Source organism: Morus notabilis, unplaced genomic scaffold, assembly GCF_000414095.1.
Source record: "Morus notabilis unplaced genomic scaffold, ASM41409v2 Scaffold917, whole genome shotgun sequence".
In the NCBI taxonomy this organism is placed as follows: domain Eukaryota; kingdom Viridiplantae; phylum Streptophyta; class Magnoliopsida; order Rosales; family Moraceae; genus Morus; species Morus notabilis.
In genome coordinates this window covers 86,075-105,296 of record NW_010362501.1, presented here as the reverse complement: position 1 = coordinate 105,296, position 19,222 = coordinate 86,075, and the positions used below count along the sequence as shown (strand labels likewise).

Genomic DNA, 19,222 nt, shown 5'->3' with positions numbered 1-19,222 from the left:
GGTTTTAACTTAGCTTTTTGTCCTTGTTATTACCAGAACAATGGCCCAAAGTTCACCCAGTCGAGAGGATTCTCCTTCTGTCGTCCGTTCTGACCCCCTTTAGTGGTAGAGATCTCATGGACCTCTTCGTCTTCCGGTGTCAGCTCTGTGCTTAGGGATATCGAGGATGTCGAGGGAAGTTTTGAGCCGGGCGACGATTTCAGAAGTGAATTCGGTAGCGTCGAACGAATGATAGATGAGGTGGTCAAGCGGATCCCTTTTACGGGGGGGAGTATAAGTGGAGTAGCCGCTGCGACGGTAGATGCCCCCCTGGCTGCCACGAGCGGGGACCCAGATAGGCCCTCTTTTACAGCCGATGATGTGGCGTCGAAGGTCTGAAATAAGGATATCATTCGGGCTGTGAAGGGGGATGTATCGACGGGAGGTGGTTCGAGTACCTCCTCTCGGATAAGCATTTTAGGACCAGCATGCCGCCGACCGGATACCTTCCGGTCTACACAAGAGCGGTAACTGCAGGGATGACTCTCCCAATTCATCCCTTTGTAAAAGATTATTGCCATTTTTACGGCATCTCTCCTGCCCAATTAGCGCCGAACTTCTGGTACTGCTTTGCGGGAGCCTGGATTCGATGGAACCAGAAGTTCGACATGGAACTCCCACTGGACGAGTTCCGATTTATGTACAAGTTGTGCCACGTTGCCAAGTGCGATGGGTGGTACTTTCTGAGCGGCCATGGGAGGGCTCGGCCTAGGTTTGGGAAGCTCATTCTGGGCATCCCCTCGTCGTCACATGGGTGGAAGCCCATGTTTTTCATGATTCGTGGGCCCTTTAACTTCCATCCCAACGGCTGCCAGCCCCGCCGAAGGCTGGTCTAGGCGGCGTTCAGAAATATGAGTAAGCCCCTCGATTCTCTTTTTATCTGACCTTGCCCCTTTTTCATAAGTTGACGAGGAGTCCCCTATGTCGTAGTTAATCAGGACCGGTTAAAGTTCTCTGGTAACAGTTTGGCGAGGATCGAGGAAGCTTTTTCCTATTCGTCGGAGGTTCGCCACATTGATACGCTCCTGACCAGGGAGAACCTTCGTACTGCTGGCCTAATTCTCGACCTTCCCAACCCTTTAGACCTCGATGCCGTTCGCTTGTACTTCCATTTAAGCGACGAGGGTAATTACTCTCTCGACACCTTGTTGAATTAAGATTTGTGTTCTCCTAACGCTGACGGTACCTTCTTTTTCTTGCTTGAGATGGCATCTTTGAGGATCCAGCTTCCTGGGGGCCAACGGCTGGTGCCGAGTCAACAACAGGCGCCGAGCCAACAGCCGCCGTCCGTCCCGCAGCCCCCGTCAGGCCAACAGCCTTCGGCAAAGGGGAAGGAGAAGGCCGGCTCTTCCTGCCCTGCACCGAAGGGCAAAAAGAGCAAGCACAAGAGAAGGCGTACTGAGGAGTCGGCCCCTAGCCAGGCGTCGATTGATAAGACCTAGACACCGGTAGTGCCCATTCCCGATGTCCGCGCTCCCCCGGGACCAAGAGAACGCGTACTGATCCCGGGGGGGGGGGGAAGATTATGGACGGGAATTTCCAGGTCTCAGATATTTCTGACGCCGAGGTCGGGGCGATGCTAAAACTCCCTCCTCACTTTTCCCTCGTCTTCCAGGCCTTATACGAGTCGTTCCTTGAGCCCCATTGGGTCGCTGCATCCCAGTCTTCCATAGTCGACCGCCAACGCAAGCAGATCTCCTTCCAGATCCACGTAAGTTTTTTTTTTTTTTTTATATTTTTCCTTTTCCTGATTTCTTGCTATTTCCCAGAGCCTCGTCCTTTCCCTTCTTAACCTCCTTGACCTAATCAAGGTCGAGGAGCATAAGGGCGAGATGGACGATTTGGAGGCCAAGCTTCAGTCTCTCGTCGATGAGGTCAAGAAGGACATGGATGATGCCGTCGAGGAGAGAGATTTGGCGAAGGCCCAACTGATTAGCCTGGAAAGTGAATTAACCAAGCTGAAGGCTGAAGTTGCAAGGCTTACTCGACGGGCTGACTTGTCTGAAAAGAAATTGACTGGGGCGATCGTGGATGCCGAGAATCGCTATTCCGAGGGAAAGGTTGACGGGAAGATGGAGGCCGAGGCAACCTTCGACGCCAGACGGGCGCATTATTGAGGAGTTCAAGGCTTCTCAAGAGCTCCTTGATATCCGCAATAATGATTTCCAGTCGGCGGGTCAGCAAATTGTTGACCTGATCAAAAAGGAGCATCCTGATTGGGGCTTGGGCTTCCTCTACAACTCTCCTACTCCTGCTGGCGACAAGGAAGTGCCCCCTCCTGGTGGCGACGAAGAGAACGCTCCCTCCCTTGGTGGCGGCGAGGAGCCAGCGGCTGGTGGCGTCAATGCTTAAGGAACCATCTTCTGTCACTCTTTTTGTTATTGCCTTCAGACAATTTTTATGTTACCCGCATTTTTATATATATATATATATAAAGGCAATGGGTTTTGTTCATACCTTGATTCATAATCATTGATTTCCTTTCTCTTTCTCTTTAGAAAATTCCTTAGAATTTACTAAGTGTCGTCTTTCTTCCTTGGAGGATATGACGTCGAGCTTATCCCTTTGGGTCGTCGCCTTAGGAAATTCTTTAGAATTTCACTAAGTGTTATGTCTTTCCTCCTTGAAGGATTTGACGTCGAGTTTTATCCCTTTAGGTCGTCGCCTTAGGAAATTCCTTAGAATTTCACTAAGTGTTATGTCTTTCCTCCTTGGAGGATTTGACGTCGAGCTTATCCCTTTGGGTCGTCGCCTTAGGAAATTCCTTAGAATTTCACTAAGTGTTATGTCTTTCCCCCTTGGAGGATTTGACGTCTAGCTTTATCCCTTTGGGTCGTCGCCTTAGGAAATTCCTTAGAATTTCACTAAGTGTTATGTCTTTCCCTCCTTGGAGGATTTGACGTCGAGCTTATCCCTTTGGGTCGTCGCCTTAGGAAATTCCTTAGAATTTCACTAAGTGTTATGTCTTTCCCCCTTGGAGGATTTGACGTCGAGCTTTATCCCTTTGGGTCGTCGCCTTAGGAAATTCCTTAGAATTTCACTAAGTGTTATGTCTTTCCCCCTTGGAGGATTTGACGTCGAGCTTATCCCTTTGGGTCGTCGCCTTAGGAAATTCCTTAGAATTTCACCAAGTGATTCGAGCGCCTTCATTCCCCCCGCGTCTGTTAAACACATCCTTGGGTTTTCTTTTAAGCAGACACGTTATTAAGGGGTCAATCTATCTCATGCTGAAAACATATCAATTTACTATATTTACAAAGAATGTACAATAAAAAACGCATAAAAACTTCATACATTATTGGTAGTACAACCTTAGTTGCTCAGCATTCCATGGGTGTTGAACCTTTTTTCCGTCGAGGCTTTCTAATACGTAGGTGCCAGGTCGTAGCATTTCCCCTATGCGATAGGGTCCTTCCCAAGTTGGGCCCAAGGGACCAGTATTCTTGGGTTTTGTGCTTTGTGTCACCCTTTTTAATACTAGGTCTCCCGGGATGAACCTCCTTTGCCGAACTTTCTTATTGTAGTATCGCACTGTCCGTTGCTGATAAGCGGCGAGACGTAGTTGGGAGTCGAGTCGTTTTTCTTCCAATAAATTGAGTTCTCCGTTCATGCCCTCCGCGTTATCCTCGTCGTTATGGACAACAGTTCTTAGAGTCGGCGTTTCGATTTCTAGGGGAAGTCCCGCCTCGACGCCATACGCCATGGAGAAAGGTGTTTCTCCTGTCGTAGTTCGGCTTGTTGTTCTGTATGCCCACAAAACTTTGGGAAGCTCCTCGGCCCATCTCCCTTTTAGGTCATCGAGTCTCTTCTTTAGGGTATATTTGAGTATTTTATTGATGACCTCGACTTGCCCATTTGACTGTGGATGGATTGGCGCCGAGAAGTCTTTTCAGATGCCCAAACCGTCACAAAATCTGCGTGTCACGGCGTTGTCAAACTGCTTCCCGTTGTCGGACACTATCGAGTGGGGAACCCTAAACCTGCACACGATGTGGTCCCACATAAATTTGGTGCAGGTTGCTTCCATGGTTGTAGTTAGGGCCTTGGTCTCTGCCCACTCTATGTAATAGTCTACCGCAATGATCACGAATTTCAACCCCCCAGGTGCAGGATGCAATGGCCCGATCAGGTCAATCCCCCACTTGGCGAAGGGCCATGGATTGAGAATGGAAGTTAGCTTTTCCCTAGGAATCGTGGCATACCTTTGACATTTATCGCATCGTCGGGTGTACTGGAAAGCATCCTTTTTGAGTGTGGGCCAGTAGTATCCTTGCCTCAAAACCTTTAGCGCTAAAGATTGTCCCCCGGTATGATTGCCACAGATCCCTTCATGTATTTCTTGGAGGACCTTCTGGGCTTCGGCATCATCTAGGCACCGTTGTAGAGGTGTTGAGTAGCCTCGTCGATAGAGCAGGCCATCGTATAATAAGTACCTGGCGGCTCTATACCTGATTCGTCGGGCCTCATCTTTATTATTTGGCATCTGTGCGTCCATTAGGTACCGTATGAGTGGTGTCATCCGGTTTTCTCCTTCTTGGACACTAAATGCCTTGGCGTGCTCCTCGATGGTCGGCCGTTCCAATTCTTCAATGGGGACAACGCCTAGTGTGTCGGCATCCTTTGATGAAGCCAGCTTTGCCAGTGCATCCGCGTTTGCATTTTCAGCTCGTGGGATCTGGAGTATCTCGTAGTTTTTGTATTTAACAAGCTCCTCTTTTACCTTTCTCAGATATGCCCCCATCTTCTCGCCGCGTGCTTGATATTCCTCCTTTATTTGCGCGACGACTAGCTGGGAGTCGCTGTAGACGCTGATCCTCTCGACCTTTAATTGGTTCGCTAAACGTAATCCGGCAATTAGGGCTTCATATTCCGCCTCATTATTTGATGCCTTAAATTTGAACCGTACCGCCGAGGTAATCTTGTGGCCTTCAGGGCTGATTAGTAAGACGCCGGCTCCTGATCCATTTTCGCTCGACGCCCCATCCACGTAAAGCTTCCATCTTGCAACCTCGGTTTCTTCAGATGGGGTGTAGGTCGGCCTGTGAGAGAATTCAGCCAGAAAGTCGACGAGCGCTTGACCTTTAATAGCGGTTCTTGGCATGTATTTTATATCAAACTGGCTTAGTTCTACCGACCATTTGAGGAGCCATCCGGACGTTTCCGGCTTTTGTAAGGCCTGTCTCAACGGGTGGTTTGTGAGAACTCGTATTGTGTGGGATTGGAAGTAGTGCCGAAGCTTTCTCGAAGCTATCATCAAGGCGAGGGCTAGACGTTCTATTTCTCTGTATCTCGACTCGGCGTCGAGGAGTCTTTTGCTCACATAGTAGATCGGCAATTGTACCTTCCCTTCTTCCCTTATCAGTACGGAGTTCATGGCGTGTTGGGACACGGAGAGGTATAGGCTGAGCTCTTCGTCAGCGTTTGGTTTTGACAAAATTGGGGGTTTGCCCAAATGCTCCTTCAATTTTTGGAAGGCCTCCTCGCACTGTGGTGTCCATTCGAAGCGCTTGTTTCCTCTCAAAGCGTCGAAGAAGGGGACACACTTGTCAGTGGCTTTCGATATGAATCTATTTAGGGCGGCGACACAACCTGTCAATCTCTGCACCTCTTTTGGCCTTATTGGTGACCGCATGTCTTGCAGAGCTTTGATCTTCTCAGGGTTGGCCTCAATCCCGCGGTTACTGACCATAAAACTGAGAAACTTTCCTGACCCGACTCCGAAGGCACATTTCTGGGGATTAAGTTTCATGCGGTATTTTCTCAATATGTTGAACATCTCTCCCAGATGATCGACGTGATGGCTGGCCCTGACGCTTTTTATGAGCATGTCGTCGACGTAGACCTCCATCGTTTTGCCGATCTGTTAAGCGAACATTTTATTTACTAGCCTTTGGTAAGTAGCCCCTGCATTCTTTAGGCCGAAAGGCATCACCTTGTAGCAGTAGAGACCCCTATCTGTTATGAAAGATGTGTGCTCTTCGTCGGCTGGATGCATGGGGATTTGATTGTATCCGGAGTAAGCGTCCATGAAGCTCAGCATTTCGTGCCCCGCCGTGGCGTCGACCATTTGATCTACTCGAGGAAGTGGGAAGCCATCCTTTGGGCATGCTTTGTTGAGGTCACTGAAGTCGACACATGTTCTCCAGTTCTCGTTAGGTTTGATTACCAAGACAGGATTAGATACCCAACGTGGATAATGCGCCTCCCGGATAAATCCATTGTTGATTAACTTGTCGACCTCTTCCTTCAGCGTTTCGTACCTCTCAGGGTTCATTGGTCGCCGTTTTTGGCGTTTGGGAGGATACGTGGGGTCGACGTTTAGGGAATGACTCATTACTTTGGGGTCGATCCCCTTCATGTCGGAGTGGCTCCAGGCGAAGACATCTAGGTTCTGCCTGAGGAAATTTTCAATCCTGCTTTTGAGTGGTGGGGTCAAGTCCGAACCTATTTTTAGTATTTTGATGGTTCCGCTTTCGTCAATCTGGATTTCTTCCAACTGTTCGATGGGCTGAGACCAAGTAACTTCCTCTTGGACCCGAGGGTCTATATCCTCAACGAGGCCTTGTTGAACCATCCTCGTTTCCTGTCTTCCCGGCTGGTCATATCCGCGTAGGGCATCGGAGTATGCAATCCTGGCTTTGTATTGGTTGCTCTTAATTTCTCCTACGCCGTTTGGGGTGGGGAATTTGACCTTTTGGTGGTAGACGGAGGTTACTGCCTTCAATGCCTGGAGGATTGGTCTCCCGATTACTGCGTTGTATTGGGAGCCTCCTTTGATGACCACAAAGTTGGCCATCGTTGTTGCCTGTCGAGGTTTTTCTCCGGTGGTTATAGGTAGTCGGATAGTACCTTGAGGAATGACGGAGTCTCCCGTGAACCCGTACAGTGGCCTGGTGGTTCTTTCCAACTGCCCCTCATGGATCCCCCTTTTCTCCAAGCAGTCGGAATACAGGAGGTCCACCGAACTTCCATTGTCCACCAAGATTCGACACACGGTGGGGTTTCCAATCACTGCTTCCACCACCAGTGCGTCGTTGTGGGGGAAATGGACTCCGCTGGCGTCATCCTCATTGAAGGCCACGTCAGTGTGGCTATGCCTCGGGCTTTTTGCGGCAGAGACGTTCCATAACCGTTCCTGGTATACCCCCTTGGCCTCGTGGGCGTAGTCCTTATGCGACCTCCGCGTGTCTCCTCCTATGTAGGGGCCGCCGAGGATCGTTCGTATGACGCCGATAGGTTCCCGATCTTCCGAGCGGTGGTTCTCCTCTCAGCGTCGACCGTCATTTTACCCGCCATGGCCATCGTTGCGAGGTCTTCGTCCGGCCCTGAATTCCTGCAGCCTTCCTTCGCGGATTATTCTTTCGATTTCATCTTTGAGGTCAACGCAATCATTCATGTGGTGGCCGACCTCGCCATGGAACCTACAGAATTTCTTTTGGTTCCTTTGGTTAGGATCCGACTTCATTGGTTCAGGTCGGCGCAGCAAGTTTCCTCAGCCGATCTGGTTGAAGATCTCCTCGACGCCTACCGTCAGTTCATGGTAGGTGTTGTATTTCTGAAACAGCCAAGGCTTACGGGTATCCTCCTGTCTTGGCTTCTTGGCCTCCGGCGCTCCTCGCGTCGGGGTCGGTTGTTTGTCTCCGCTTCCTCCTCCTCGACGCTTCTTCCCGTCTTGCTTTGATGGCGCCGACCCCTGCTCGGCTCCTTTACCCTTATTGGACCTATGATCGGGGTCGTTGGCATCCGCTTCTTCAGCATTGATGTATCCTTGCGCCCTTGTAAGGAACTCTTTGTAGCTGGAAGGGGGTTTTCGGTTTAGTTCCCTTTTGAAGGGAGTTATCTTCTTCATACTGGATAACGCTCCCATCAGGGCTTCTCTGTCCGTGATATCCATCGTAGCGGCGACGGCCTCGCCGTATCTGGCAAGCCACTCCCTTAACGTCTCATTTGGTTTTTGATATATCGTCGTTAGGTTCTGCTTTGGGGGTACGTATTTTTTAACCCCGATGAACTGGAGGGAAAATGCTTCCTTTAGTTCATCCCAGCTGGAGATAGAGTTTGGCTTCAGCGTTCGGAACCATCTTCGGGCAGAGTCTGTCAGGTGGTTCTGAAAGGCTCGGCACATGATCTCTTCGGCGTATCCGTGCAAGAGCATGTGCCCCGTATACATTTCCAAATGGTCGTCGGGATCTCCTCGTCCGTCGTAAGGTGGAATCGACGGCGACTTGTATTTATCGGGGAGGGGGGGTGCCATTATCTCCGCGGTGAACGGATGGTCATGCGTGCGACTGGGCGTAATGTCGACGTTTACCACCTCGGCCACCCGCCCAATGTTCTTTTTCAGCCCCGTGACGTCCCCGGTCAGTCTTCTTTCCAGGTTGGCCATGCATTCCATGAGGGTCCGCGCTTCTTCTGTGAATACAACTGAACCAGCAGCTCCCGGCACTTCCGCCCTTTGAGCGATGGGCCCACCTCTGGCCTGACCGCCCGCCTGCACCGACCCTGAGTTTCCTGGCCAGTTTCCTCCGGGATTTTGGGGCAGTTCCTCGATGGCTCGGATTCCAGCGGCTCTCAAACGGCTGCCGGAGGGATGGGAGGGTCGAGGCCTAGGAGGGCCCTGGTGGTTCTCGCTTTCCCCGGTCCCTTCTTGGATATGCGGGCGGTTACCGTGATTCATATTTTCCATCACGGCAGGTCCCTGTGGTCTTGGGGCATCCTCTAGTGGCGGCATGGAGTTCCTTCCGTCTAATCGTTCAACCACGGTTACTAGCCCACGTACCAACTCGGTCAAAGTGGTTATTTGGGCTTGCATCTGCATCGGATCCGGCCGCGGTGCATCGGGAGGTGGGACTCCATTTCTATCTGGGCGTAAATCTCCTTCCATCCCGCTACTCTTTGGGCGGATGGACGTTTGTAACTATACTTTCGGGGGTCGAACGCTTCCGGTCCCCAGCGGAGTCGCCAATTGTTGACGGTTGGATTTCGTCAACAATAAACCCGCCGGATTACCTTGGGGTTACCCTTTGGATTATCGGCTTGTGGGTTTAATGAAAGTGTGGATTCTAGTTTGATTTAAGTATTTTTGTGTTTGAATGAACTGTATGTAAATGAACAAGAAGAATTTTATAGTGGTTCACTCTATAAAATTAGAGCTACATCCACTGTGTATATTGTATTTCTTTTGTGGAGATTATAATTTACAATAAATGCTATCTCTCTCTCTTGTTCTTTCTCCTCTGGAATCTCTGGACCTCTTCCCTATTGGGGGTCCTTCTTCTTTTATACTCAGGCTTCCTTCACTGGGTGGGTTTCCTTCGTAGGTAGGAACACTCAAGTGCTCTCTAGGCCCAGACATAGCCCACTAATTAGTACTGTTCACTCAACCAATTAGTCTTCTATTACAGCTCTGTGACTCTCCGTAATGCTTTTCTGTCCCCTGGGGGGCGGTTTGTAAACTTGCAATTAATGTTGTCAGACTTCTCTTACTTTTGCACGTAACCCGTCGTGTCTTAAAGGCACGTTCCCCTCGTCGTCAGCGCTGTTTAGCCTTTCTCGCCCTTTCTAGCGATCTTTTCTACAGTCGAGGGATCTTGTTGTGTCAACCCAGGCAGAGTCAACCGTCGACGCCTCATGGGGTCGTCGCCCTAATCACGGACTTCATCTTCGGGCTCTACAGCTGATCTTGAGGGAAATAAAGCGTCGAGGGTTGAGTGCTCGGCGGAAAGCAAGTATAGCCACGTGTCGTGGTGCCGTTGGTCCAGGTGTCCATCATATTTTCCCACACAACACCAAACATACTCTTACTCATCCCACACCATTTTTTATTATTTAGTGCGGTCTCTGCTTTTCATTTGGTTGATTCAAAAGTATAAGAATATATAATCAAACTCCCAATCAGCAATTTTCTTTTTCTTTTTTTTTTGTTTTGCGCCCTGTAGTTCTTTCTTAGTTGAGTCCTCTTCAAGACATAATATTGAATAGCAAGAATTCTCATTATTTTTTTCTATAAAAAAAAAGGAATCAAAATTAATACTCCATGACTTCACTATACATTTTAACTTATTTTGGAAATATTAAAAGCAGCTTCCAGAAACACATTTTACAAGATCTCGGACAAGTTTTGTATCCCTCCAAATGTATTTTATCTTAATTGGTGACTCGATTATACATAAACTGAAATTAACACAGATAAATCATGTCTATGTTAATTATTTGTTACAACGAGTACACCACGTAAACATTATACCATCAGAATGAGAGGTATTACATTAAATTACGTATTTGGTTTTAATTTAAGATTGATTTAGATTTTAGAGGAGAAAAACTAAGCAGCTCTCAACTTCACACGCTAGCTATAGACCAATGCTCGCATTTGCATGGTTGTGGGAGAGGATGAAGAGCATCGTAATTAAGGAAAGCTTAAAAGATGAGTTCAAATCTGCCAAGACAGATTAAAAATTGAGTGTGTTAATATTCAAAGTTGCATCTTAATTTTTTGAAAGGCACAAGTGTGTTTGGCAGCAATATGTCACGCTCTTACTCTTCAAGTAAGCAAACGTGCGGCCTTAGCACTCACTTAAATGCTAAGAAAGCCTAATTCACTCAAACTCACGAAGGCAGGCAAAGAGTAGACAAGTAAAGTTGTATTACTAGAAGAGAACTTTACAAGGCTGTTTTGGAATTTGGTCCACAAATGAGGAGGTTTCCCTTATTTATAGGCCAAGGGGACCCTTCTATGAACATTCTAGAATTCTATAGGCCACTATCTAGTCTAGAACTCTCTAAAGAATTATACACAAGGTGGGCATATCTACAAGTTTCTAGAGTATTCTTCAAAGGAGTACTCTTTTAAGAAACATCCACAAGGTTCTAGAGAACTCCAAGGTTCTCTTAAAGTCTATACTTCTCTAGGTTTATCTAGAATATTCCATATGGTAGACAATTGTAGAACATTCTAGAGAATCTTAGAGTCTTCTTGCAACCCTCTAATACTTAGAATGGGGCAAGAATTTGCGGATTGTGACATTCTCCCCCACCTAAGCTCGCGATGCCCTCATCGCGTCTTCTTCGTGGAATTGCCGAATATGGTCTTGAAATTTCCAAAGGGCATCCTCATGTTCCCAACTTGCTTCACTCTCCGGCAAGTTCTTCCACTTGATTAAGTATTCTCGATAGCTTGGCACACCTCGCCTTCTAATGTGACGATATGCAAGTACACTCTCGACTTCCTTGTCGAAGGATGTCACGACAGCGGTTGGTGCTCATTTGGACTTCCCTCGACTGGGGTCTTCCATGTCTTCGTGATATGGCTTCAGGAGACTAACATGAAAGACTGGATGGATCTTGAGTTTGGAAGGCAATTGGAGTTTGTAAGAGACCTTCCCAACACGTTTTAGAACTAGAAAGGGACCTTCATACCTTCTAATCAATCCCTTGTAAACTCTTCTGAAGGTTTTGAATTGTTGGGGAATGAGCTTTGCCATGACAAGATCGCCTTCTTTGAACTCTAAAGGCCTCATCTTCTTGTCTGCCCATTTCTTCATTCTCTTTGTTGCTTTGTTCAAGTAGGCCCGTGCCAACTCGGCTTGCTCATGCCATGACTTAGCAAACTTGAACGCGGTTGGACTCTTGCCTTCATAGCTTGTGGTAAGCGCAAGAGGTGTTGTAGGCTGTTGTCCCATGATTACTTCAAAAGGACTTCGATTGGTTGCCTCACTTCGTTGGAGATTATAAGAGAATTGGGCTACATCGAGTAGCTTTGCCCAATCTCGTTGGTTGGCACTCACGTAGTGCCTTAAGTATAGCTCCAAAATTGCATTCATGCGTTCGGTTTGACCGTCGCTTTGAGGATGGAAGCTAGTGGAAAAGTTTAGATCCGAGCCAAGCAACTTGAACAACTCCGTCCAGAATCGGCCCGTAAAGCGAGGATCTCGATCACTCACTATGTTAGAAGGGATTCCCCAAAGTTTAACCACATGGCGTAGGAATAACCGAGCTGTTTCTTCGGCAGTGCAATCTGCTAGTGCTGGAATAAAAGTGGCATACTCGCTGAACCGATCGACCACCACTATAATGCTTCCGAATCCTTCAGACTTCGGTAAGGAAGTGATGAAGTCCATGGAAACACTTTCCCAAGGCCTCTCTGGGATTGGTAATGGCTCGAGCAAACCCGCAGGGGGTTGTTGTTTAATTTTGTCTTGTTGGGACACAAGACAAGTCCTCACGTAGGACTCCACTTCGTCCCGCATCTGAGGCCAATAGTAAGTGGTTTTCAACAAAGCAAGGGTACGTTTCATACCTGGGTGACCAGCCCACTTAGAGTCGTGGCACTCTTTGATCAACTCCCGCCGAAGATTTCCCCACTTCGGCACAAAGAGGCGACTCCCCTTTGTGTACAGTAAGCCTTCGATTAGCCAAAAGCGCCTTGTTTTGCCTTCTTCCACAAGTGCTATAAGACTTTTGGCTAGGGGATCCAGTTGCAAGCCATCCTTGATGCGACCAAGAAAGGGACTATCAACTCGACTAATAGATGCCAACTCCACTTTGCGGCTTAAGGCATCGGCTACAACGTTGGCTTTCCCCGGCTTATACTCTGCCACCGAGCTTGCTTTGGACTAAGCTTTTTCTGAGTCTGAAAATAGCTTGTAGCCACATTGTCCGTCATAATGACAAACCTTGAGCCTAAGAGGTAGTGTCGCCATACCCTAAGGCAATGGATAATTTCTGTCATTTCCTTCTCTTGAACGGTATAGCGGCGCTCCGTGTCATTAAGCTTGCGGCTCTTGTAAGCAATTGGATGAGCAATTGGATGGCCATCTTGCATAAGTACTCCTCCAATAGCAAAGTCCGAGGCGTCGGTGTGGACTTCGAATGGCTTGGAGTTATCAGGCAAGCTAAGGACTGGATCTTCACAAACTACCTTCTTTAGGTCTTCAAAGGCATGTTGACACTCCGTGCTCTATACCCATGGTCGATTTTTCTTAAGAAGATCCGTCAAAGGTGCCGCTCGTGCTGAATAGCCCTTGATGAAGCGGCGATAGTAGTTCACAAGGCCGAGAAAAGACCTTAACTCGTGCACTTTGGTGGGTGGCTCCCATTCTTGGATGGTTTGCACCTTGGTATTCTCCATCATGAGCTTTCCACCTTTTATCTTATGACCTAAGAATAATACTTCTTCTTGGGCAAAGGAACACTTCTCTTTCTTGACATATAGCTCATTGTCTCTTAAGACTTGAAACACTTTCCTCAAGTGTTCCTCATGTTCCTGCATGGTTCGGCTATATATCACAATATCATCCAAATAGACCACTACAAATTGGTCGAGATAAGGGTGGAAAAGCTTGTTCATTAATGTGCAAAAAGTAGCTGGTGCGTTTGTGAGACCGAAAGGCATGACTAAGAACTTGTAAGAGCCATACCTTGTTACACATGTGGTCTTGGGCTTGTCACCTTCGGCAATGCGAACTTGATAGTACCCCGAGCGAAGATCCAACTTGGTGAAGTATCGAGCATGACCAAGTTGATCAAATAGATCCGCGACTAACGGGATAGGATACTTATTCTTGATGGTGACCTTGTTGAGAGCTCGGTAGTCGATGCACATACGAAGGGAACCATCCTTCTTCTTTTGGAAGAGAACCGGCGCACCGAATGGGGCTTTGGAGGGTCTAATGAACCCTGCATCAACTAAACCCTTTAGTTGTTTTCTTAACTCTGCTAACTCCGGTGGTGCCATGCGGTAGGGACTCATGGCCGGTGGTTTGGCTCCTGGCTCTAACTCGATTTGATGATCAACCTCCCTCCTTGGTGGTAGCCTTTTGGGCAACTCTTCCGGCATGACATCCTTGAACTCGTCAATGACGTCTTGAACTTGCTTGGGCATGATCAATTGGGGAGATGATTCCTCACCGTCATACTCCTTGAGGATGGCTAAATAGCTCTCCTCTTCCCTCTACAAGCCCTTTTCGAATTGCATGGCGGACAACACCTTTGTATCGGACTTGGTAGATCTCACCGTTGGTACTACCCAAGTCTTCTCTCCATCTAAGATACACATGGTGTTGGCAAATGGAATGGGGAAGGCCTTTACTTGGTCGAGGAACTCCATCCCAAGAACCACTTTGAAGTCGTCCAAGGGTACCACAGACAGATCTAAGTGTCTTACCCATGCGCCGATGGTAGTCTTCACGCCCCGAGCTATGCCTTGTACTGGCTTGGCCATGAAGTTGACGGCTTTCACAGAACCAGCCCCGCCAACTACCTTAAGGCCTAGTCTCTTAGCTTCTTCAACGGAGATGAAGTTATGAGACGCACCTGTATCAATTAAGGCCCTTGTATCCTTCCCGTTGATAGTGGCATCCACGAATAAAAGTCCCTTGGCTTGAATCTTCGGAGTACTTTGGATGACGTTAAGAAGTTGTAAATAACCAACTTGAGCATCCTCCTTGCCATCACTTGACCTTTGTTCCTCTAGATTGGAAGTCAAGGCATTGAAGGCCTTTGTCTTCGGGAAATCTCTTGTCCAATGAGGACCGCCGCACAAAAAGCAACCTCGCCTAGGGACGGACCGATCAAAATTCTCGCCTTGCTTGCCTTTATCTTTTGGCTTTGACGAGTTTTGATTTCAGCTTTGGTTGTCTTCCTTACGGTTGCTTCGATTGTGCTCTCCCCCACCTTTGTTGGCGCCCCTTTTCTTGTCTTTAGGCTTAGGCGTCTCCTTTTGGTTCGTGTAGTCGGTGAAACTTTCGACTATGGCAATGGCGGTGGCCAAGTCTTGTGCTCCACGACACCTAAGCTCGGTCTTAGCCCAATGCTGCAGACCGTCCATAAAGAAGAAGAGGGAGTCTTTGTCAGACAAATCAGGGATCTCGAGCACAAGGTTGGTGAATTCCTTCACATAGTCTCGAATGCTGCCCGAGTGCTTTAGCCTTCGGAGGCGGCCACGAGCTTCCTCCTCAGCATTCTCAGGGTAGAATTGCTTTTTGAGTTCACTCTTAAAAGTATCAAAGGTAGTGATGGAACACGTACCTCTCCTTATGTCCTCTTGCCTTCGGCGCCACCAGAGCATGGCAGTGTCCGTGAGGTACAAAGCTGCAGTCTTGACTTTGGTCTCATATTCTAAAATGCCCACGGCACCAAAGTATTGTTCTAGCCCCCACAAGAAGTTGTCTACCTCTCGAGCATTACGCGTACCTGTGAAACTTTTTGGCTTCAGAATATCAATTCGGCGTGGTTCCATGGCAGGTGCAGGTGAACCTATAACCACTGTCTTCTTGCACAAGGCAAGGTCGCCTCGTGCTTCTTCCAACTGAGTAAGCACGCTGTTGAGTTCCCTCTGGTGGACGTCTCGCAAACGGGTCACTTCCGCCATAAACTCATCTCGAAGGGCCTGCAAGTCTGCCCTGTTGGACTCTCCTAGCTTGGTTAGGGCTTCACGCACCTCCTCATGGATTTCGGCAAAGTCTGCCTCTAGACCTTCCACTCGTTGGTCTAGGTTCTCCATGCGTGCACCTAAGTCGCCCACGCTTTCCTCCACCCGAGTCAAGCGTACCTCAAAGCTAGAGATTAAGTCCTTAGACTTCCCCCATAGTTTTGGCGCGGTAGGGTCGCGTTGCTCCTCACGCCCCCGTCCTTGTTGTGATGACTCCACGTTGGTGGTGTCGGATCCAACCACTTGATCCTTGGTGTTCTTTGCCATGTCCAGAACATGGCTCTGATACCACTTATCACGCTCTTACTCTTCAAGTAAGCAAACGTGCGGCCTTAGCACTCACTTAAATGCTAAGAAAGCCTAATTCACTCAAACTCACGAAGGCAGGCAAAGAGTAGACAAGTAAAGTTGTATTACTAGAAGAGAACTTTACAAGGCTGTTTTAGAACTTGGTCCACAAATGAGGAGGTTTCCCTTATTTATAGGCGAAGGGGACCCTTCTATGAACATTCTAGAATTCTATAGGCCACTATCTAGTCTAGAACTCTCTAAAGAATTATACACAAGGTGGGCATATCTACAAGTTTCTAGAGTATTCTTCAAAGGAGTACTCTTTTAAGAAACATCCACAAGGTTCTAGAAAACTCCAAGGTTCTCTTAAAGTCTATACTTCTCTAGGTTTATCTAGAATATTCCATATGGTAGACAATTGTAGAACATTCTAGAGAATCCTAGAGTCTTCTTGCAACCCTCTAATACTTAGAATGGGGCAAGAATTTGCGGATTGTGACAAATAGCTGAGTATTATTTTTGCATTTTACAAATTGGTGAAAAAAAGGAAAGCTTTAGAGCGCCATGATTGTCGAATAGATTAGTGAGAAGCAAGTTTTGTGTTTTATCAATAAAGAGAATGAGATTACAGGAGTGGTAAATCCACGCCAATTTTTATCTAAACTTTGAATCCTTCTATTGTCAAGTTGTCGTCGTTGTTGTTGTTGTGATTCCTAGGCGTCATCGCTCTTTCCTTCGTCTCAGGGTATTTCATTAGACTCCCAGCCCTGGCTGCATGCCCAGCCAGTCATATGAATATGATGGCTCAGTCAGCTGCGAGATGTGTTTCCCTACCTACCACTAGTGCCGGCTGCCTTCTTCAGAATCATCAACATTCGGACGAGTATTTATTCAATTTTAATGCGATGCCATATTTTAAAACTATTCACGGACTTTGAGGGATACCACAACATTTAGACAGGGATTGATTTATGCCAGGAAAAAAATCTATTTAGAGAAAATACTACGGCCACATCATCACATTACATTTTATATTCCAAATGCATCCTCAGAATACTCATTGCTATCTACCATTATACCAGTATCTGCTTGATATACCGTCTACAGGTCATCAGCCAGCAACAATCAAGTTACCTGTTAGTAACCACCTGAATCCACCATCAGAAAACCATATCACAAGAAATAAATAAATAAAATCACGAAGATGCACAAGAAATTCACATAATCCTCCACAACTATACGGATATTACAAAAAAGCACAAGATTTAAGAACTTAGATCAGGAAAAAAAAGCACACAAACAAATTAGAAAAAAAAAACAGATAAAGCCAACAAGGAGAGACGACGCCGGTGGGAAAGCGTCGGTGGCGGGGCTAATGTGGCAACCGAAGAAGAGAAAGAAAGAGAAGGTAGGAGGAAAGAGAGAAGAGTGTGGTGACAAGAGAAGGTGGAAGGAGATAGAAAGAGAAGAAGGGGAGAGGAAAAAATAAATAAATAAATAACTCAAATATGAGGGTATTTTAGTCTTCTTTTTCTCATATTTGTTATGCCGCATGGCAAAAAACCTTACTGTTTATGCAGGTCTGGAAAAACTCAATTCAAACTTAAAAACTATGCCATACAGGCTAACGCATGTTTGGAATGTATACTCAAACCATGATTCTTGATTATGACATTTGAAATTCAAATTTTTTGTGAGAGGAAAATTTTGTAGCAAAATCAATAATTTGAGTTTAAGTATATGAAACAAACAGGTCTTAAATATCTCAAACTATTCCTTTTTTTTCTTTGCAAAACGATATGTAATATTAAAGAGCCACAAAAGGCTAGAAGTACAAACGGAAGGGCAAAACTCAAAAAACAACAATCAAAAAAGCCATTGAACGACTAGAAGACCACTATGAGGAGTCAAGGTTCACAATGAACCAACAAGACATCACGTAGGTAATTAGCCCACTCGGAGGATGCCGGAGCAACCCCCTATCCTAACAACATAAAAAATCTCCTATAAAGAGCGGTGTGAAATCAAGTTCCACCCACCAAATAAGATCTAGCCAAACAACGACCTTAAGCCGATCATTATAATCTAACACCAAACCACAAACCGAAAGAGGGTCAGGTGGGGAAACTACCACCCTTATTACAAACACGGAAACTACAACACAAAAGCTAGAGAACATAAATGAGATCAAGCTAGAAAAATCCAGCCCCTTAATGCCGAAAATGACACGTGCTGGACCAACTTTCTCACCTTTTTCCGTCGACCAAGTTCCCAGAGTTTTAACAAGATCTTACAGCGAACGCGTCCCAGATCTACGGGAGAACGACAACCTTTTTCTTTTAAATGCCTTCGATATGGTGGCTGCTCGTACTTCCCCAGCGACCTCCCCAGCAAGCTTTATAAGCCGGCATCCCGGCGAAATACTAGACCACCAAACGAGAACAAAGCTAAAATAATGGGATAAAACTTTCCATTATTGAAAACCAAGATAACCTCAAAAACAAAGGAAACCCCCTAAGCATCTCCATGAGAAGCTGCGGAGGAAAGGATGGTCTGCGAATACACATCGGGGAGCTTCAAACGGCGCACGACGAGGCTGAAAAAACACCGACAAAAAGAGGCTTCTCCACCGTTGTCAGAATCCAACCACACCACCGCCAAAAGAGGCCCTTCATGGAGCAAAACACAACACTGAGGGCACTCAACCACCGACTGATAGACCTGCTAAAAAACCCAGTCCAAAACGATCGGCACTGATAAATGCACGAATTTGCACTTTTAATGTTCATAATTGTCAAACTATTTTATCAATTTTGTGATTTTAATTTCAAATATTCCTAAATTTAGAGGATTTAATTTTAATTGGATTTATTTTATTTTTTAGGTTTTTGAAGAAAACAATTGGATTTGGGCTAGTTTACCAAGCAAACCCCAAAAGTTGAGCCCAAGAAAAGCCCAATTCGGCCCAAAGCCCATCAGCCCATCATCCAGCCGAGCCGAACCGAGAGCCGCGAGCCAACCCAGCCGACACGTGTCGATCACTGCCGCACCGCAGGCCGTGGGACCCAGCTGTCCCCTCGCAGACGCGCGCCTGGCGCGCACCGCCCGCTCTCCGCGCGAGTTCTCCTCACGCGCGCGTCAGGCCTGCTTCCTCTCTCTTCCGCGTGGGTCCCGCGTGCCAGCGCCCCTCTAACTAGGTCTCGCCACGTGTCCCACTGTTCCCCCACATACGCGCGTTTCCCGCGCACGCTCCCTCTCCGCGCGAGTTTCCCTCCCGCGCGCGTCCAGTTATCTTCCACGTGGGCCAGCTGTGTACCACTTCTTTTCCTACGCGCGAATCCGCTTGCGCCACGTGTCCCACTCTTCAGAAACGTGATGATTTTTCTCCCTCGATTAAGCATCCGATTTGTATATTTTTAGCATATTCAAACTCTATAAATAGGATCATTATCTAAGTGATAA

General features: G+C 47.2%; 1 protein-coding gene across 1 annotated transcript; it reads right to left on the bottom strand.

Annotated features, from left to right (window-relative positions):
- Window positions 1–3,928: 3,928 nt before the first annotated feature.
- Window positions 3,929–5,887, bottom strand: LOC112092334 (uncharacterized protein K02A2.6-like). Its single transcript, XM_024168291.1, has one exon. It carries the CDS (start codon window positions 5,885–5,887, stop codon window positions 3,929–3,931), a length of 1,959 nt encoding a protein of 652 aa, XP_024024059.1.
- Between the last annotated feature and the right edge of the window lie 13,335 nt (window positions 5,888–19,222).

What these genes read in the sequence shown, in the direction of transcription:
- LOC112092334 (XM_024168291.1), bottom strand. Translation starts at nt 5,887, where the DNA reads ATGGAGGTCTACGTCGACGACATGCTCATAAAAAGCGTCAGGGCCAGC.